Here is a 22,129-nt window from a genome sequence, read left to right as displayed (position 1 = left end):
TCAGCCTATATCTCCAAAACTATTTGAGTCCGACCCTTATTTATATATACGAAATTACTCGGGAAAATCTTCCCTATAACATATTTAAAAATAAAGCAAATCGGTGAACAAATAAAGCAGAATCTTTATGTCAATATTTCTCACATTTATTTGTTAATAACTTTTGAATAAAGAACGACCGCCGGCTAAAACCTTCAGAATGTTAATCAGGGATAACATCTTCACAACATACGTCAATAACACATTTGTGCGAAGGTGGGCCCTTTTTATGCATAATTACCCGATTTACTTGCGAATTTTTATAAGATAAATCGCGATTTAAAATTTGCGATAAAACGCGACGAATAAATAAATCGATAATATTCAGAACATTCAATCGCAGATACGCGAATGACATACCGGTAATCCGATAAAAAGAGGAGCGATCTTAAAAATGGAAAACGATTAACATCTTATTTCTACATCAGATTTCGCAAGATCAATCTGCGAAGAAAAGTTAAGTGATCCATTGAACGACGGGAACTACACTGTAAGAGGGAACGAATCCTGGATCTTCCGGACTATTCCCGATAGCAATGATTTCAGTAATAAATCAACGACAATTATCCCTCGTCATTATCTTCAATTCACGAAATTGATATACACGTCAGAAAACATGTTCTTCCATTATTAAGAAATATATTTGTTACGTCCAGTCCCTTAAAAGATCGGGCCGTCTGGAAGGACGCAACCTACTTACCCGGTGACACACTTTTCGGGCGTGTGTATAGATTGGGTCGAGCGCACTGTCAGGGGCCTGGCACAGGTCAGTGACCAGAATGGTCCCTTTAACTCTGTGAGTGTCCTAGGCCGTTACGCTCGTCGGTCCCTTTTCGGTAAGAGAATCGAATCTCTTTTACTCGGGACGGGACCCTGTGCGATTTCGGACTTCAAGGAATGAGAACGGGTAGCAAAATTAAATGAAGATTTTATTATAAATTATCATTTATTCAATAATTAGTCGTTTGAGCGATATGAAATATGTTTACATAAAGATCTTTTCTAAAAATACAAAATATAGTTGAAAATTTTATATGTGTGTTGTTTGTATGTGTGAGGGAATTTCCGCGGGTGTTACATTGGTTCGGAGGACGTCAGCCAGGAATAAAAGTGGTAAATCTAATCTTAAGTATTAACCCTGGCTGGAGATTATTACAATTTTGTTACTTTTAATTTAAAATTTGCTATCTAAACAGGTATCGAGTTTATTACTGTCTATACTAGTGGTCGAACGATTTACTGGACCGCCGATAGCCTGAGCCAGCCCTTCTCTTAACCGTTTGTTCCGGCGATTCCGCCAACGCCTATTGTTTGACCGCGAATTATGAGGCGACACTAGTAAAATTTAAGATACGCGATTTAAATACGGTAATTATTGATGAAGATAGATGATCGATCAGGTATATTAGGTCTCTATCAAGGAACGATCTTCAAGGTTTATTTATCGTTCAATCCTTTCATTTGAAATATATCCGATCACAATTTGAAGAAGTAATTATATATATATATATATATATATATATATTTATATCGAGAAGAAAATTAAAGAGAACTAATGGGATAGATTGCTGTAAAGAATCTTTGGAGAGTGGGGAAGTATTCGTGAATTCCAATTCTGAAATCTGCAACGAATAGATAGGAGGAATATTCGTGAATTCCAATTCTGAAATCCGCAACGAATAGATAGGAGGAGTATTCGTGAATCCCAATTCTGAAATCCGCAACGAATAGATAGGAGGAATATTCGTGTGTTGTTTGTATGTGTGAGGGAATTTCCGCGGGTGTTATATTGGTTCGGAGGACGTCAGCCAGGAATAAAAGTGGTAAATCTAATCTTAAGTATTAACCCTGGCTGGAGATTATTACAATTTTGTTTCTTTTAATTTAAAATTTGCTATCTAAACAGGTATATTATAGGTGGGAATGAAAAAAAGGGGGGGGGGCACAAAAGGTCAAGGATTTTCAAATTGGATAGTGGACGGAGGGAATTTCTTCCACAGGGCTTGTATAGGAACTTCTAATGAAAGGTGGGAGCCAGGGAGATGCCAAGCAATTATAGCATCGGGAGGGGCAGTGGTAAGGTAGTGAAGGAACTCCTCGTGATCAACAGGACCGGGGCCCACACGGAAAGTTCCTTCGGGAATGGGGAAGTCGATGAGGGGAAACTGTGATAGGAAATAACTTAGAGGGTGAGGAGGGAGAGGTTCGGGAGTTTCAGGGGCGTCGGGATGTTCCGACGGGGAATCGGGAGGGAAGTCGAAATCGGGGGAATCTTGTTCAAGGTCGGGAAGATCTCTCGCGAAATCTTCCAGAGTCTCGCTGAACTCAGAAAACTCCGAGGAGGTGGAAGGGGAAGGAGGGTCTGAGTCGAGGGTGATGACAGGTATGGGAGGGGTACGCTCCCGGACAGGAGGTGAGGGGGAACGAGGGGGTTCGGGAGAAGGCAAAGGAGAGGGTTCGAATACAAGGGTTGATGAAGTAGCTGGGGAAGGAGAAAATTCTGGTGGGGTCGGGGTAGGAGATCTGGGGGGTGAACCAGACGACGGCGCGGGGCCTGGAACAGGTGTACCGGGGGAGGTCGAGGAATGCCCTGGGGATGAGATTGGAGAATAATTCGGAATACGGGGTGAGGAAGAGGGTTAGGTGTGTGTGTGTTAGTGTCGAGTTTATTACTGCTAACGGGCGCGTCAATATTATCTAAGGTATCGCCATTAATAGGTTTAGGTAAAGATTGAGCCTGTATCCGTCTGTTCAGCCGATTCCGCCACCGCAACGCTGCCCGCCATTTACCGGTGGGAGGCACTAATAATAATTTTGACGCTGAATATCTTACTGATTTGATGTGAGATTAGCTATTATAAAATATATCACTGTTGTCATTGGGAAAAGATGGATAAGCTTTAGGCAAAATGATAATTCGTTCCGAAAGATTTTACTCTTAAGTTTAAATTGGTCATACAAATAAAGAGATAGTTAAGTAATAAACAGAAGGAAATGAATCGAAAATGGTTTCAAATAAAGGTTTGAAATTTAGGAGAAATTCGGATTAGGATTGTTCGCGAATCGCCTTGCGGAGATTCCTGGCGAACGAGGAATTGTTCGCGAATCGGCTTGCGGAGATTCCCGGCGAACGAGGAATTGTTCACGAATCGGCTTGCGGAGATTCCCGGCGAACGAGGGATTGTTCGCGAATCGCCTTTCGGAGATTCCCGGCGAACGAGGGATTGTTCGCGAATCGCCTTGCGGAGATTCCCGGCGAACAGGGAATTGTTCGCGAATCGCCTTGCGGAGATTCCCGGCGAACGAGGGATTGTTCGCGAATCGCCTTGCGGAGATTCCCGGCGAACGAGAGATTGTTCGCGAATCGCCTTTCGGAGATTCCCGGCGAACGAGGGATTGTTCGCGAATCGCCTTGCGGAGATTCCAGGCGAACGAGGGATTATGATGGGTGGATTAGAAAGGCGAGTGGGACAAGGAAAAGTAAAAATGATTATTGACTAAAATAAAAAAAAAACTTATTTCTTAAAGCTGGATGTAGAATATTTCTTTCGTTTACCTATTGGTCTAGGATCATTCCCAACGACAATCATTTACAAAGTTAACACGAGAGGGGGAAGACAATAAAATTAAATTAGACTTACTAATTATAGCGAGCGTTGAAATATGTAAACAAAATTCAGCTCGGCCGGGCTTGGAGCCGCAAGTGTCCAATTGCTGGCAGCTGGTGAGGAAGGGCTCGGTTAATCCGCAGTGTACCTCACTCACTTCACTTAATTTATTGTGAGATTCAGCCGCACGTGAACAGTTTGTTTAGAGATCGCACTTTTAGAATATATATATATATATATATATATATATATATATATATATATATATATATATTCTTTGTTTTATTGTATGTGAACTGGAAAAAAAAGTATAACCGGCGAGAGAATCTTTCTAGTAAGACCGTGAGTAAAGACTCTGAACTTGCACGGAAGAGCTGGCGTGATAATTTTTAAAGAATGAACTGTGTACTATGAACTGTGAACTGAAGTGAGTCCGCGTCTTCGGCTCGCGAGTTTTAAGGATTTTACTCCTCCTCCCTTCTGGATGGTGGGGAATCTTTTTAGGCGAATGAAATGATTTCTATTACTCCCTTCCTAAGGTCAAGGAGCTTGATTTTTTAAAAGGAGAGGGGTCTCTTAAGATTTTAATTGGTTAAGCCCTTTGGCTCGAGACTTAGCTCCATCCAGTAGAGAGTGGGAGTGAGCTGATTATCTTATCTCTTGATGATTTGGCGATTCGGAGAACGCTTGAGGGTGGCCTGTCGAACGAGCGCACGTGCACTATCAATTTCGAAAGGTTTTGTCTTACGTTTATTATTTGTCAATCTTCCGAGGACCAGATCTTTATTTTGAAAATTCTTTGGATAGAGAGGCTTGGAACATAAAGCCGTATCAATAGATACGGGACAGTTAGAATTTCTCATAACAACTTTTCATCATATAACTCGTAAATTTATTTAGAGTTTCGTTGACGCTATCTCGACTGGCCATTCTCAGTATTAGATTTGTTAAAGTTTAATGACGATACCCGCGGGTGAGGTTGCGTTGTTCTAAGTGCTATCTTTATTTCTAAGAAGAATCGCTTTGCATTCCGAATGCAAGTCGATTCTTGATTTCCTTCTTCCACGAAATCGTTTCGAGGAAAGAAAAGAATCGTGGAGTCCACCGGACGTAACACCCCCCGCCTTAGACAAATGTTGGGGGTACACGACATTTGCAAATAATAAGAATATTAGATTCTTTTCTTTTTGAGAAACGGAAAAAGGAAATTTATACGCATTATTATTATATATTTAAAGTAATATGTAAGAGTATAGTATAAGTGTGTTATAAATTTTAAAGAAGGAGGAAAGAAAAGGCGACCTCCATAACCCCTTCCTTTTATTCTTTCGTCCTTCTTGTACATGATTTCTTCTTACATATGTTTTTTTTTTTTTTTTTGATTAAAATATAATATGATTAAAGATTATACAAAGGCAACTTAACATAAGAAGAATATAAGGATAGTTTAATAAAAATTATTGATAATTGATATTTTAACGCAGTTATATAGTTGCGTAAAAGAGAAGACTGGAGCGGAGAAAGGATAGTAAGGACAAGAGAGAGATGTGGACATTTTGTCTTTGTCAGAGTCGATACCAGATGTGCGTATGAGAGAGAAAGACAAGGCTCCTTCTTTGTCTTTTGATCTTACTCTTCTCTCCTTAAGGGAAAGACTGGTATTCCCCACCCTCGATTCAGGTCAGTCTCGTCAGTCTTCCAAAATGTTTCAATACAGTTTACACATTCGTTTGCAGGTCTGATTCTCATCATGGTTTGATTGCATTGCGTGCAATTTCTTAGAGGTTCAGTAAGGTCTGTATGAATTAGCATGTGTGGCAACACCATTAAGTATTTACGTCGGTGGCTTTTTGGCACTGTAAGGTAGCAGTGGGTGCAAATTTTTTGATGATTTGTGAGGTGTTGGAAAATATAGTTTCTTGATTGCCTGACACACCTGAGTTCTAATAGGTAATCTGGTGTTCCGGAATGATCTTGTGGTTTTGTTCCTCTGGTAGATCTATGAAATTCTTCTCCATGCGTGTCGGGGTTCCAGGAAAGCCATTGTCTTTCTGCCATTTTGTGCTGTGGTTGATGGTTAATTATTCAAGAATTAACTGTAAATACTTGGAATGCGAACTTATATATATATACAGGGCGATCCTGAAAAACGTTATGTCTTTAAAATGACGTATTCCTGACACCATTCTAAGACAATTTTTCCTTTACCAAAATTTGATTTGAAGCGTAGTTTTTGAATTATGAGCAAAAATAGTTAGTAAATCATGCGTCGGGTACAGAAGGCAGGCAGGAGCGGCGCGGCGTGCCGCGAGCGCGGGCGCAGCTGACCGCCCGACGGGTGATTATCACCGCATGAGTCGCTAACTATTTTATCTTATAACATAAAATTATGCTTTAAATAAAATTTTGGTAAAGAAGAAAATGTCTTAGAATTACGTCAGAAATACGTGTTCCTTAAAATAACGTTATTTTAATAATGAAAAGTTGTTCCGGATCGCCGGCCGTCCGACGTTGCAATCAGCTGATTGCTACACGCGATGTGTGTATGGCGGAGTGTGTGCGTAAGAGAGAGAGAGAGAGAGAGAAAGAGAGAGAGAGGGAGGGTAGGAGGGACAGACATTCATACACACGCACGCACTTTTTTTCTCGCTCTCTTTCTCTCTTTTACGCAACACTCATACACTCTCTTATTCAGTCTCTCACTCACACTCTCTCGGTCACTCACTCACTCACTCACCTGCTTACTCACTTGCTCACTCACCTTGTAGCAGCGTAGCGAATCTTCATGCTATGTATTGTTATCTGCTGCACGGTTATGATTGCTAGAGATGCGCGACACATCGAAATTTTTTCGATTATTAGTCTCACACTCGATTGACACAATACAGATTACACGATAACGAGTTTACTGTTTATTCACTCACTATTGATTTATCGATACCAAAAATTACTTTCAAAGAAACGCGAATGCAAACAGCACATGACTCGACGCGAAGCGACGGACCGCGGAGACTGCGCGACCACAAGAATTATGTTGCCAGAAACGCGACATCTAACAAACGACTTGCGCGTGGCGCGTGATTGACGCGAGATAAGACGAATGTAATTAAAATTACATTATACTTGCGATTGACTTAAATCTTCGCATCGTGAATGCAATAATTTCGAAAACGTAATAACGTACAACACATGCTTTTTAAAATAATAATTATTTATTATAATTAGAAATAGTTATTATTTATAATAAATAATTAATTTTTTAAGTATGTTATTATACGTTTCATGTTTTCTACCGCATTCGCAATGCGAAGGTTTTAGCCGATCGTTCGTCTTATCTCGCGTCAATCACGCGCCACGCGCAAGTCGTTTGTTAGATGTCGCGTGTCGCGTTTCTCATCAACGCAACATAACTCTTGTGGTCGCGCAGTCTCCGCGGTCCGTCGCTTCGCGTCGAGTCATGTGCTGTTTGCATTCGCGTTTCTTTGAAAGTAATTTTTGGTATCGATAAATCAATAGTGAGTGAATAAACAGTAAACTCGTTATCGTGTAATCTGTATTGTGTCAATCGAGTGTGAGACTAATAATCGAAAAAATTTCGATGTGTCGCGCATCTCTAGCAATCATAATCGTGCAGCAGATAACAACAATACATAGCATGAAGATTCGCTACGCTGCTACAAGGTGAGTGAGCAAGTGAGTAAGCAGGTGAGTGAGTGAGTGAGTGACCGAGAGAGTGTGAGTGAGAGACTGAATGAGAGAGTGTATGAGTGTTGCGTAAAAGAGAGAAAGAGAGCGAGAAAAAAAGTGCGTGCGTGTGTATGAATGTCTGTCCCTCCTACCCTCCCTCTCTCTCTCTCTTTCTCTCTCTCTCTCTCTCTCTCTCACGCACACACTCCGCCATACACACATCGCGTGTAGCAATCAGCTGATTGCAACGTCGGACGGCCGGCGATCCGGAACAACTTTTCATTATTATAATAACGTTATTTTAAGGAACACGTATTTCTGACGTAATTCTAAGACATTTTCTTCTTTACCAAAATTTTATTTAAAGCATAATTTTATGTTATAAGATAAAATAGTTAGCGACTCATGCGGTGATAATCACCCGTCGGGCGGTCAGCTGCGCCCGCGCTCGCGGCACGCCGCGCCGCTCCTGCCTGCCTTCTGTACCCGACGCGTGATTTACTAACTATTTTTGCTCATAATTCAAAAACTACGCTTCAAATCAAATTTTGGTAAAGGAAAAATTGTCTTAGAATGGTGTCAGGAATACGTCATTTTAAAGACATAACGTTTTTCAGGATCGCCCTGTATATATATATATATATATATATATATATATATATATATATATATATATATATCTTATATTCTTGGTTTTTTATTATATATTTCTAGTATTATTTTTCTTCTCTTATTATTATTATTATTATTATTATTATTATTTTCTTTTTTTTTTGTTGAGGAAAAGTAGTGAATAATATAGAGACAAACAAGGGCATGTGGTTATGGTTACAGAGTCAGGATTTGATGGTGAGAGTGCGAGGGGGAAAAAGGGGAAAAAGGTTTCTCTTTTCACTGTTATGTTTCTTCCCATCGGGCGAAGACAGGCGCTCCCCATCCTTCGCTAAGATATGCTTTATCGGTGTTCAAGTATTTTTCGATGCATCCTTTGCACTCTTCAGCTGGTCTAATTTTTATTATTATCTTATAGCATTGTGTGCATCTGGTTTGATTTTCTACTGATGTTCTATGTACTAAATTATGTGGTGCCACTACAGCGTATTCTTGCTGATAGTCTTCCGGAACTTTAAAGAAACAAACTGCAGATTTTATAGCAGTCTGAAATACGTTGATAAATTTCGCCCTCGAGTGAAACAATACATCGAAGTTCAAATAGGTAGCTGTAGGTTTCAGGGTGATCGCTTGGTTTTACGCCGTCAATCAGTTCATCGTCTTCTTCCTGATTTTCAACGGATAAGTAATGGTGTCCCGGCATTTCTACGCTGTAAGCGATTATCAAGTGTTCAAGGGTGACTCTCGTTGTATATATATATAAAAGAAATTAGAATAAATAGCTTTTGCGCTATATAGTTGTTATCCTATGTGTTTATATATTTTGCATATATTCATTATATATATATTTTTATTATTATTATTTTTTTTATTATTATTTTTGTTATTTTTTTTCTTTTTATTTTATTATTATTGTTATTGTGGCTTTTTTTTTTACACTGCGGGGGAAACATGCTCCATAATGTTTTTGCTGTGACGAGCTATTCCTAATTTAATTAGTGCTTCTTTAAAATCGTATGACGCATCGAAATTTACAGATTGTAGTCGAAGATTAACTAAAGCAGCTCCTTTCCAAAGAGGTTGTACTATGTTTATCCATCCTTTATTACCCTCAGCGACTATGCGAGCTAGATTTTTATTAACCTCTGGCCAGGTGGGAGTGGGGGGTTCTGATCCTGTGTGAGCTAAAGCACAAGCGATGGCACGCCACGGTAATTTTCTGAACTCATCGTCAAGTTCGTACAGTTCATTATGAGACAGACATATTTTCCGGCCAATGTCCTTTAGAAAGATTTCGGCTGCTCCTATTAGTCTGCTGACTCTGGTTATTATACCTCTATGCCAGTGCTTGTTGTGCATTACGCTGACGGCTTGATCTTCATGTATATTTGTCATGAGTTTCTTATTAGCGGCCATTTTTATTTGTAATTTATTTTGCAGTTTTTCGTAGGCTTTTTCATCATTTCGGAGTTGTACCCAGAAGAGTAACGGTGATTCCACGCATACAACTCTTACTTCTTGATGCCCTGAGCGCAAATGTGTGGTGTCGATGGATTCGATTTCCATTTTCTATAAAGAGCGATAATGTCGATGGTATTATCGAAAAGATATTTCCTCCAGTGTTTTTATCAAAAGATGGAAACCGTGCGATTATTTTAATTGTTATCATTATTATTACTATTATTGTCATTACTACTATTGACATTTTATCAGGGAATATAATATATATATATATATATATATATATATGTGTGTGTATAAATTTAGGGCAGTACAAAGTACAAATGATAAAGAAATAGTGTATAGGTACAATGAGGGAAGGGGGGGAAGGAAGAAAAGGAGAAGAGTAAATTTGCTGATTTAGTACTTAATGTGAGTGTATTGTATAATTTTTCTTACATAGATTAATTCGTTCAATGTATGCGTATTTTAACGCTGAATGGATTGTTATGATGCTAATATCCTACGGTGTTAGTATATATATATATATATTACCTTATAAATTAATGTAAAAGGTGTGTGCTATGGTATTAGAAGTATATGTATGTATATACTAATGAATATATATATACATATATATATATATATGTAACTGAGTAGTTTTAATATACGTAATAATAACATGAGTATATAAAATATCTAGAATAAGTATATTAGTATGTAAAATATAATATATATATAGTAAAAAAGTATATGTCAATATATATATATATATATATATAGTGGAGATATACTAATGATATAAATGTAGTTGGGTTTTCTAAAACCCCTTTTTTTTGTTATTATATATCTATTTTTTTTTTTATTGCGGGGAATACATCTCTTGTTATTTTAGTACTTAATTCTACGTGTCCTAGCTTAATTAACATATCTCTAAAGTTGTAGTTTCCTCCGTTATGTTCGCCCTGTATCGTCAGCTTGACGAGGGCCGCTCCCCTTCCTAAAGGAAGTATAATGTTGATCCAGCCGGTATGACCTTCGGCTAGGAGCCGGCAAAGTTCTTGGGTTTTCTCTGGCCATATTGTCGAATTATCGGGTGATCCTGTGTAGGCGAGCCCACACGCAAAGGCTTGCCAAGGCAGGTCTCGAAATCTATCTTCCAGGTAGGTTTCGTGCATTGGTCGCCAGGTTGACCAACCGTGGTCGCCTAGACATACTCTGACCATCCCCGACGCCTGGCTGATTTTCTCTATCCATCCTCGCCGCCAGCCGTTACCCTCTTTGACTACGACGTCCATTTCCAATTTTATGTCTTCCGGGAAGCATATCAGGAACTTGCTCCGTCTTGACATACGGAGGGCAAGTTCCTCTTCCAACTCCTGAAGGTCCTGGTCACCGTTTTTCAACCGGACCCAAAATAATAAGGGAGACACGACCCGGAGAATAAAAACCTCCAGCCGAGATCGTGTAAGGCTTCCCGTGTCAATGGCTGCTGGTTCCATTTTTCTATAAAAGAGGTTAATTTGTCTTATCATTTGCGACTTTTCCGCCGATTATCTATTTGAGTTTTACGGAAGATAACGTTGACAGAAGGCTGTAGAGAGGGGATAGAGGTTTGTAGCGGAATGCTTAAACCTTCATTCCCTGAGTTGTAGAGTATAGGTAGTGTTCTCTTTATCAGAAAGAGATGGATAGATACGGTCTGAGGATCCTTCAGTGTCAGCGGGGTGTTTATTCTTTTGTGGATTCTCGAGTGGAGCGGATGGTTTGTTTGTTGACGGTGGTTGCTTTAGTTTTAAGTGTAATAAGAGCTGAGTGAGAGAATCCCAGATGGCTCCAAGCAAGTATATGGACCAACCATATACTGTATGCAAAGCGTAGCCATGAACTAGAGTATCTAATATCAATTTAAAAATTCTAACGGATAGATATATTCCCATTATTCCAGCGCTGATGTTTCCGAAAATTAAAAATCTATTCCAAAATTTTTCCCAGGTAGAGACGGCGATTTTTTCTATTGCGTCTTTGTCTAAAAGATTGGTAATTGAACCTCCCTGTAAGGATGTAGGTCTTCCCATTATTCCCCTGGCGATGGTGTTAAGTACCGCGGGCCTCTCGGCAGGGAACATAATATGGTCTTTTAGATCTTCCAGATCGTTTTCGCTATATATGCCACTAGTGGCTAGCGAACCAGGGCTAACGTACTTCCAAGTAGGCTTGGTTAGAGGTTTCATAATGGCAGGGGGTACTGTATCTACTGGTTTAGGCATAAGTTTATACCATGAATCTCCCAGCAGGTACATTGCAGGTGCAAATGCGTTGCATGCCGTTTGTATCCCCTGACGCAGTATTACATGTGTCTGCGGTGTCAAAAAGAATGTTCGATTTCCCCTTAATACAGGAAGTTGATTGTAACAATATTCCGTTTGAGCAAGTCTCACCTCGACAGGTACGCATTTTACTATGTGGATTACCTCACCGGCTAACAGTGCCATATATCCTGGTCCTTTCATTAAATAATATGCAAATATATCAGGCGATTGAGTTGCTATGGCTAAGGCGTTTTGCAATAATTGTTGCTCCAGATTACATTGTTGTAAAAGTATATTTCTATATAATTCACTTATTTGTGTACGTATATGTCTTTCTACATACACGAATTTGGAATTCATGTATGTAAAAATGTCAAGATTTGATACTTTTGATTGCTTCTTAAAGATTTCAATGCCAGGTGATGCTTCGAAAATTATTAATTTTGGATGTTCAGTACGAATTAGAGTATATCCACAAGTAATATATTTCCCACGGCTGGTTAATGCGAATATAGTGTTTTGTGCTGTTAACGAATAAGCTACTTGTGATTGCTGATTCATGCTGTCAATTATCTTGTCAGCATATCCTTCATATAATACGCCATAGCTAGAAAATTTGCAAGTATCAGCAGGTACGGGATCCCAGAAGGTATCTCCTCCTTCTATATCTAAACAACTTGTAGCGCTGAGTTCACACGCTACTCCAGATCTGAGGTGTACTTTATTAGTATTTATTTTTACGTCGGCTATGTAATCTTGGAGAGTAATTTTAATACTGCCCAGTACAATGACGTCCGCCCATGTTCCATATGGGTCGGAATAAGCGCTTCCGGAGCACGATCCTTCCGAGTCGACGTGACCAGCTAATATTATAGGACGTGTCAGGGTTTGATTTGATTTTAACCCAGTTATATATGTTCCTGCCAATTCATAAGTTCCATAAGTGTGCATACGGCGGCATGCTTCACGAGTGGTTTCTTGTATGAACGAATATTTGCCGTTAAAGACATCCATGGTGTGAGAAAACATCCCGCATTTCTTAATTAATCGGTCGTTTTCAATTTTACATTGTATTACTTTCACAGAGTCAAATTCGTTAATTTGAAGTAGTTGAATATAAATTCGGCTTGAATTGACGCTTTGCTGGGGAATATCACATTCTTCGATGTTTAGTAATGATAAGGTGGTGAGATTAGCAGACGCTGAACCACAATCGTAGCCTATTATTCCATGGGTGAATTGTAAGTTCACGAGTAAGAATGTTAACGTAGCTATTCCCCTGGGATCCATCTGCAAATTTTTCTTATATATATATATATATATATATATATATATATATGACATAATTAACCTATCTATTTATCATTCATTTACGTCGATTAATTATTATATTTATTATTTAGTTACTACCTAACAAAAGGATATTACATGTATACGTATATGAGGTTTTATTATTACTATTATTATTAATATTATTATTATCACTATTGTTTATCCTCTTGATGGTTTGATGATTTATTAATAGGTTTAATATAAGAAATTCGCAACCGATTTGGATGTACTATTCGGCTGTTCTTTTTTATTTTTATCCTTACATTATTTTTATTTAAATTTCTAAAACTTCATGAGGACCTGTGTAATGATCGCCGAATTTTCCCGGTTTCGGGCCCTTTAGTAAAAATACCTGATTTCCAGGTTTAAAGGTTTGAGGATTGATTTTTCTGTCATAATATTTCTTTGATCTATGCTTGGCGCTGATTACATTTTCTCTTGCATTCCCTTGAATGTTGTGTAGCTGTGTTACAAGGTTTATCAGGTATTCATCGTAATTCGCTAATCTATCTTCGGGTGCTGGAAGTTCACTTGAAGGAACTCTTGCTATTTTTCCAAATACTAACTCGTATGGAGTGTGTTTCATAGCTTCGTGGACGTTTGTGTTATAATTAAACATTGCAAGTCCTATCCATCGGTCCCATTGCTTTTTTTCATTAGCATATTGTTTAAGATATTCTCCTAGTGCGTGATGTGACCTTTCCAAAGATCCGTTTGATTGCGGATGAAAGGCGGTAGTACGGAATTTACGAATTTTAAATAATTTAGCTATTTTCTTCATTAAGTCGCTAATAAAATTTCTGCCTTGATCTGTTAATATAGCCTTGGGGGATCCAAGTACGCAAATAAAACGGTCTACGAATGCTTCTGCAATTGTTTCAGATGTCTGGTTTGGCAATGGTATTCCCATGCAAAATTTTGTTAATTGATCTTGCAATGTTAATATATATTCGTTGCCTCTCTCGGTCTTTGGTAAAGGACCAACGATATCCATTGCTACTTTATCGAAGGCAGATCCTGGAGTGTCAGTGATTATCATGGGCTGTTTAGTTTTTACTCGGACTAATTTCTTTAACTGACATTGTAAACATTGTTGTATATATTTTTGGACGTCTGATTTTAAATTTTCCCAATAATAATTATGTTTTATTCTATGGTATGTTTTAGTAACGCCACGATGTCCTCCTGCTGGTGGACAGTGCGTCTCGCCGATTATAACAGGGCGTAAATCTTTAGGAGGATATTTAATTAATCCATTACATATTATTATTTTAGTAGGTGTGTCGAGAAGTATTAATCGAAGCTGTATCTTAATATTATCCCACGGGACATTGTTAACATAATCAGTCTTTGCTATGCTGAGTGTTTCTAATTTCAATGTTTCAAGTAGATTTCGTAAATCGTTTAATACTGTAACGATTTGGTTGAGAGTTACTGTAGGACCTTCTCGTTGTCCTTCGCTGACAGGCAGTGCCACGTGGTAATAGTTCTTATATTTTATGGCGTTAGCTTTACCCAAGGCAAGAGAATTTAGATGTGGTAATTCATTTCGCTCAAATAATATTTTAGATCCAGAATCCAGAGGATTTCCCTCAGTATCAACAAAATATGCAATGTTGTCTTTTCGTAAAAATAGTAATTCACGTGTGAGTCGAGAATATTACTCTTTAAGAATTTATTTCCGATTATAAAGGGTTTTATTTTCCTGGATTTTAGATTCTTATTAATGTCATCTTCTTCCGTATCTTCTTCTTCCGTATCTTCTTCTTCCTTCCTTACTTCTTTTGTGCTTAATTCATTTATTGTTTTATAATTTTTATCAGGTGGATCATTTCGTTCATTAATTTTTTCGGTATCAATTTTGAATTTAGCTGTCTGACTTCTTGTTAATATTCTGTTCTGTCTAGGAGGATCATGTATCAATGCTTTCTCTGTTAGCTGGGCCTCGACTGGTTCATTTAATTCTTCTAAAGTAAATGGAAGTAAGTCAGGATTATCTTCCGTTATTATTTCTTCATTATCCTCGTTATCGGAGAGATGTAAATGAAAATAGTCGCTTTCTTCTTCTTCTTCGTCTTCTTCAAGTTCTTCTAACATTTCAGATATTACTTGAGCATCTTCGGGGTTGTCAGGGTTTAAGAGTTCTTTATTTCTTATAATTTTGCAATCAAATTCTTCAATATTTGCTGGATTCCTGGATAGTGCATCTGCATTTACATTAGTTTTTCCTGCCTTGTATACTACTTCATAATCGTATTCGGCCAATTTTAATCTCCATCTTAATATCCGCATATTTGCATCTTGAGCGTTTTTAAACCACATTAGTGGTTTATGATCTGTAACTAAGGTGAATTTTCTTCCGTACAAGTATGGTCGGAAATGCTTAACGCAATATACTATTGCAAGTGCTTCTTTTTCGTAGGTATCGTACTTTAATTCATTGTCCGTCAGAGTTCGTGAGGCATAGGCTATCGGCCTATCTTTATTTACTTGTCCCTGTGATAGGATTCCTCCTACAGCTATGCCAGAAGCGTCGGTGGTTAAAATAAATGGTTTAGAGAAATCCGGGTATTGTAATACTGGTTCTTCGCACAATTTTTGTTTTAAAGTTTCAAATGACTCCTCTTGAGTGGCCGTCCACTCAAATCGTACATCATTCTTTAATAATAATGTTAATGGTTTCGCTAATTTAGAAAAGTTCGGTATAAATCTTCTATAATATCCGGCAAGTCCCAAAAATTGTTTAATATTTCTTGGCGTTTTCGGTCTTGGAAAGTGTTGTACTGCTTCTAATTTTTTCGGATCCGGTTTTACTCCATCTCTGCCGATTACATGTCCCAGATATGTTACTTCAGATTTTAGAAACTCACATTTATCCGGTTGTAATTTCAGGTTAGCCTCACGAAAACGTTCAATTAATGCATTGTATTTCCTTTCATGTTCTTCCAATGAAGATGCGTAAATGACGATATCATCCATATAAACAAATAATTCTTCACCTTGTAATCCGGTCAACACTAAATCCATTAGGCGTTGAAAGGTCGCTGGAGCGTTTTTAAGACCGAAAGGCATTCGCTCGAATTCATAATGTCCAAAAGGCGTTGTAAATGCGGTTTTATGACTATCTACAGAATCCATTTTTATTTGGTGAAAACCGGATGCTAAGTCGCATACTGAAAAATAACGAGCTCCTCCTAATTGATCCAATATATCGACGATATTCGGAAGAGGATATGCATCTCCTATAGTTTTTTCATTTAAAGCGCGAAAGTCTAAGACCATTCTCCACCTTTTATTACCCTTTGAATCTTCCTTTTTTGGCACAATCCATATAGGCGTATTGTAAGGTGATTGTGAGTGTTTCACAATGCCTCCTTCTAGTAATTCTTCTATCTGTCTATTTATTTCTTCTTTGTGTATTTGTGGGAAACGATACTGTCGGGTATTTATTGGATGGTCATCTGTGGTCGGAATTTGGTGTAGTAATACGTTCGTCGCAGTCAATTTTTCTCCGGGAATGTGAAATCGATCTTGACTATTCGTTATTAATTTTATTACGTTGTCTCTCTCTGTTCCATTTAGATGTTCTAATCGTAGAGATTCTATTATTTTAACGAGTCGATCCTTCATTTTTATTTCAGTGACCACCAAACACTTGGAATTTGCAGTATTAATTTGTTGATTTTCGTCATGTTTTGATTTATGTTTTCGCATAAATTTATCTATGATCTCTTGAGATTTGTTTAACAAAGACGTGGAAATTCTTGAAGACGGTCTGTATTCTTTGAGACCTTTAATTTTTAATTTTTTATTTTTCCGAGTCATCGTTGGAACTTTATTGAGGAGATTTTTTAGAGAAATTTCAAATTCATTATCATTATTTTTTGAAAATAATTCGAATTCCGGAAATTCGATATCAAAGGGGGATAAGGAATTGCTCCCCTTTTTAAAATAAGAAGGTGTCGAATTGTGTAATGAGGTTTGGTAACTTCCCTCCTCACAATTGACGGGGCTAGGATTTTCTGTCGAGGTTTGGAAATTTCCCTCCGAAATCCTAGAGTTAATTTCCCCTGGAGAGGTCTGGTTAATTTGCCTCTTCTAGGATTTTTGAATTTATTTCCCTGATTTTTTCTTCATGATTATTTTTATTTTTAATTTCTTTCTTGTTTTCCCTTTTGTTTAATATCTCTTCTTCATTTTCATTCAATATTCCATCAATAGTAGGATTATGTTGATGGTTTTCATGTTCAAAGTCCGCTCCATTTTTGCAACTTGCAGTTTCCTCTTCTTTCTTCCTTTTTATTTTTATTTTATTTTTATTCTTATTCTTGATTTCATTTTCTTCTTGATTTATTATTTCTTTATTAGTTTTGTTTTGAGATTCCTTGATGCTAACTTCATTTGTATTTTTATTTTTATCTTCGATTTCCATCTCACCCTTGTAATTGAGCTCTTCAGTCTTTTTGTTAAATTCCTTATGTTTAATTTCTTCCTCCATACGGACTGATTTTTCTAAGTCGTTTCTGTTTTCCAGTGTAGATTCATGGTCGTCAAGCACTTCATTCAACGGTTTTAAGCGCAAGTTCGGAACTTGTACTTCCGTTTCTTCGTCTAGGGTACTTATGATGTTTAAATACGCTTTTCCGGATGTATTTTCGACAATGGTGTCCCCTAGATAAATTTCGTGAGTTAATTTTAATCTGGGTATATATCCTACTTTTATTTCTGGATTTTTTATCCTCACATAAAATAATGACTCAGATCGTGGAGCCACTACGATCATCTCCGGCGTAAAGAAAGGTATGTTAATTCCGGATGCAACCAGGCATTCTTCCGCATAATCTATTTTCGAAAAAGTTTGTTTAAAAAATTCATTGCCTAATATTCCAGATTGCGGAATTGGGAAATCGTTAGATACAATATGAAAGATGACTGGTAGTTCAAAAAGAGTTAATACGATTTCACCGAGGGTGTAAACAGGATAATCATTTATACCATTTAATTTTAATATATTTTTGTAATTAATATTAAGTCCCTCAGGCGCGAAATTTTCTTTGATAACATTAGGTCCAGATCCTGTATCTAACATAAGAGTTATGGAAGTCGGCATATCTTTAACGTTAACCCGGACAGTAGGCACTAGGCTTTGTTTGTTGAGATTTACTGTCACAGGCTGTACATTTATGTTATTACTTCCTACTTGGCCACTTGAGATTGTGAAGGGTGTGAGGTCTGCCCGGCCCCCTGCTGCACACCCGACGTCGAGGGGCCCTTGTAGTTTCCCTGACTATTTTCCTTGCGACGGTTGTTACTCGCGATACGTAATTGACAATCATCGAGTAGATGACCTCGGTCTTTGCAATATCGACAGAATAAATCGTTCTTAGGCGCCGCTTGTTGATTAATTTTAGAACGACATTCTTTAGAGGTGTGTCCGAATTTGTCGCAAGTTTGGCAAGTAATTCTCGGTTTATTTTCGAGGTTTCTCTCTTCATTTTGTTTTTTCCAGCAATTATTGGCGGAATGCCCTGGCTTATCGCACCACTGGCAAATTACAGAGACTTTATTGGGTTGACTATTAGTATTTTGTCGACAGGTTTTTGCATTATGTCCTGGTTTTGAACATAACTGACAGGTGACGGCTTTTTCCTGTATTACATTTATCGTTCGTCGAGCTTGAGGATCGCGAAACCGACATTTGTCAGCACCGTGCCCTCGCTTCTTACAAATCTGACATATTAATATTTCGGTGCCTAGATCGGATTTATGGTGATTTTGTAGTGAAAATTGAGAGAGTTTTCGACAATTATTTGCTACATGCCCTTCTTTGAAACAGATCTGGCATGTTTCCCGCAATCGATTAGTAGGTAATATTTTTGTTCTGTTTGAGTCATTGCTCTGTCCCTGTCGTAAATCTGTCATTACCCGCAGTTCTCTTTCTATCCTTAAGGCATCGGCGACCGTTTCTTGTACATCTAAATCCCTCGCTATTCTTTGTTCGATTTCGGGCTTAAGCCCCCTTATAAAGCATTTACTCATATCTTTTTCCAGCGATGTCTTAGTAGCTTGGTCTGGCAATGTATTTCCGGGTCCTCTATACGCTTCTAATATCTGTTTTCCTAAGATCTTGACGCGGTTAGCGTAAGTAACTACATCCTCGTCATTTTTCTGATAAACACATCCTAGTTCTCCTTGGAGTTGATAGACGGTTTTTACCGGCCCATAAATTCGTTTTAAATAAGCAGTTAGTTGCGATACTTTATCAAAATCTTGGTCTTGAATCGTTCTGCGTGCTTCACCTACTATTCGTGTTCTTAAAATTTTAGTAAACTGCGGTTCGGCTTCCTTAGGAAGCATTGATCTTGCTTCTTCGCAGCCTTCAATAAAATAGTTAAGCGGAATGTTGCTGCCATCGAAGAAGGGGACAGCGTCAACCGCATATTTCAGTGTGGCGAAAGGATTTTGTTGCGCCATGATTTTAGGGTTTTCAGGATAATTTTCAAAGTTATTACTATCAACTATTTTACTTATACTAGCGTTTGCGGCGGTAGATTCGGAATCGTTGGAAGACGGCTCAGGCGAATCGGCAATTAAGGTATTTTCAGTTAAATTGGAAGAATTTTCCTCAATAAATTGGACTTGTTTAGATGTCGCTTTAGGGGTAGATGTGTGTAAAGGAGTAGAAATAGCTCGAGTGTTTTTTGGTTTACTATATCGCTCTATTGCAGTTTTATAAAGATCCTCTATTTCGTCTTTATTGACTTTACTTCGAGTCCCGTCACTCATTCCGGTTTCCAAGATCGCACATTTCAATCCCGGACGAGCCCCCAAAAATTAGTCAGTATGTTACGTCCAGACCCTTAAAAGGTCGGGCCGTCTGGAAAGACGCAACCTACTTACCCGGTGACACACTTTTCGGGCGTGTGTATAGATCGGGTCGAGCGCACTGTCAGGGGCCTGGCACAGGTCAGTGACCAGAATGGTCCCTTTAACTCTGTGAGTGTCCCAGGCCGTTACGCTCGTCGGTCCCTTTTCGGTAAGAGAATCGAATCTCTTTTACTCGGGACGGGACCCTGTGCGATTTCGGACTTCAAGGAATGAGAACGGGTAGCAAAATTAAATGAAGATTTTATTATAAATTATCATTTATTCAATAATTAGTCGTTTGAGCGATATGAAATGTTTACATAAAGATCTTTTCTAAAAATACAAAATATAGTTGAAAATTTTATATGTGTGTTGTTTGTATGTGTGAGGGAATTTCCGCGGGTGTTACATTGGTTCGGAGGACGTCAGCCAGGAATAAAAGTGGTAAATCTAATCTTAAGTATTAACCCTGGCTGGAGATTATTACAATTTTGTTACTTTTAATTTAAAATTTGCTATCTAAACAGGTATCGAGTTTATTACTGTCTATACTAGTGGTCGAACGATTTACTGGACCGCCGATAGCCTGAGCCAGCCCTTCTCTTAACCGTTTGTTCCGGCGATTCCGCCAACGCCTATTGTTTGACCGCGAATTATGAGGCGACACTAGTAAAATTTAAGATACGCGATTTAAATACGGTAATTATTGATGAAGATAGATGATCGATCAGGTATATTAGGTCTCTATCAAGGAACGATCTTCAAGGTTTATTTATCGTTCAATCCTTTCATTTGAAATATATCCGATCACAATTTGAAGAAGTAATTATATATATATATATATATATATATATATATATATTTATATCGAGAAGAAAATTAAAGAGAACTAATGGGATAGATTGCTGTAAAGAATCTTTGGAGAGTGGGGAAGTATTCGTGAATTCCAATTCTGAAATCTGCAACGAATAGATAGGAGGAATATTCGTGAATTCCAATTCTGAAATCCGCAACGAATAGATAGGAGGAGTATTCGTGAATCCCAATTCTGAAATCCGCAACGAATAGATAGGAGGAATATTCGTGAATTCCAATTCTGAAATCCGCAACGAATAGATAGGAAGAATATTCGTGAATTCCAATTCTGAAATCCGCAACGAATAGATAGGAGGAATATTCGTGAATTCCAATTCTGAAATCCGCAACGAATAGATAGGAGGAATATTCGTGAATTCCAATTCTGAAATCCGCAACGAATAGATAGGAAGAATATTCGTGAATTCCAATTCTGAAATCCGCAACGAATAGATAGGAGGAATATTCGTGAATTCCAATTCTGAAATCTGCAACGAATAGATAGGAGTTATATGGAAAGGGAATTGAATTGTTAAGGATAAATTACTATTGATGGTTATTATGAAATTCTAACTGATCGAGAGTATTATTGATTAAATTTTTATTATTTTAAGGATCTATAGTTCAAATTCTTTAATTACTTAAAGATCGTTTTTGATATCGCCAGTCGAATGGGAAAGAGAAATAGGAACTGAGAGAGAAATTTAAACTTACTACTTATTGTGAACGTTGCAAGGTGTTGAAAAAGAAATTTAATTCGACCGGAGCTGAAAGCGCAGGTGGGTGGCTGTTGGTTGAAGATGAGTAGAATGCTCAGTTGATCCAAAGTTCACCTCACTCACTTCACTTACTTATTGACAATGATTGAATTTAAACAGATACTCTGTGCTGCACGAAAGAGGTGTCGTAATTTCTTTAAAATGAACTGTGTTCTATGAACTGTGAACTGAAGTGTGTCCGCGTCTTCGGCTCGCAAGTTTTAAGGATTTTACTCCTCCTCCCTTCTGGATGGTGGGGAATCTTTTTAGGCGAATCAAATGATTTCTATTACTCCCTTCCTAAGGTCAAGGAGCTTGATTTTTTAAAAGGAGAGGGGTCTCTTGAGATTTTAATTGGTTAAGCCCTTTGGCTCGAGACTTAGCTCCATCCAGTAGAGAGTGGGAGTGAGCTGATTATCTTATCGCTTGATGATTTGGCGATTCGGAGAACGCTTGAGGGTGGCCTGTCGAACGAGCGCACGTGCACTATCAATTTCGAAAGGTTTTGTCTTACGTTTATTATTTGTCACTCTTCCGAGGACCAGATCTTTATTTTGAAAATTCTTTGGATAGAGAGGCTTGGAACATAAAGCCGTACCCATAGATACGGGACAGTTAG

General features: G+C 38.0%; 2 protein-coding genes and 1 pseudogene across 2 annotated transcripts; 1 reads left to right on the top strand and 2 right to left on the bottom strand.

Moving 5' to 3' along the window:
- The window catches only part of LOC145968331 (small ribosomal subunit protein uS5-like), a 181,772-nt pseudogene that overhangs the window by 84,258 nt on the left and 75,385 nt on the right, over positions 1 to 22,129 (top strand).
- LOC145959446 (uncharacterized) lies at positions 10,609 to 12,721 on the bottom strand. The gene has a single exon (XM_083078297.1). It carries the CDS (start codon positions 12,710 to 12,712, stop codon positions 11,024 to 11,026), a length of 1,689 nt encoding a protein of 562 aa, XP_082934423.1. The 5' UTR covers positions 12,713 to 12,721; the 3' UTR covers positions 10,609 to 11,023.
- LOC145959447 (uncharacterized) lies at positions 17,720 to 19,856 on the bottom strand. The gene has a single exon (XM_083078298.1). The coding sequence runs from the start codon at positions 19,814 to 19,816 to the stop codon at positions 18,227 to 18,229; it is 1,590 nt and encodes a 529-aa protein (XP_082934424.1). The 5' UTR covers positions 19,817 to 19,856; the 3' UTR covers positions 17,720 to 18,226.

The sequence above is a fragment of the Camponotus vicinus genome, unplaced genomic scaffold, assembly GCF_025532165.1.
Source record: "Camponotus vicinus isolate PSW18456_S1 unplaced genomic scaffold, iyCamVici1.0 SCAF_1, whole genome shotgun sequence".
Lineage (NCBI taxonomy): Eukaryota > Metazoa > Arthropoda > Insecta > Hymenoptera > Formicidae > Camponotus > Camponotus vicinus.
The sequence above is the reverse complement of the archived record's forward strand: the minus strand, read 5'-3'. Positions and strand labels throughout refer to the sequence as shown.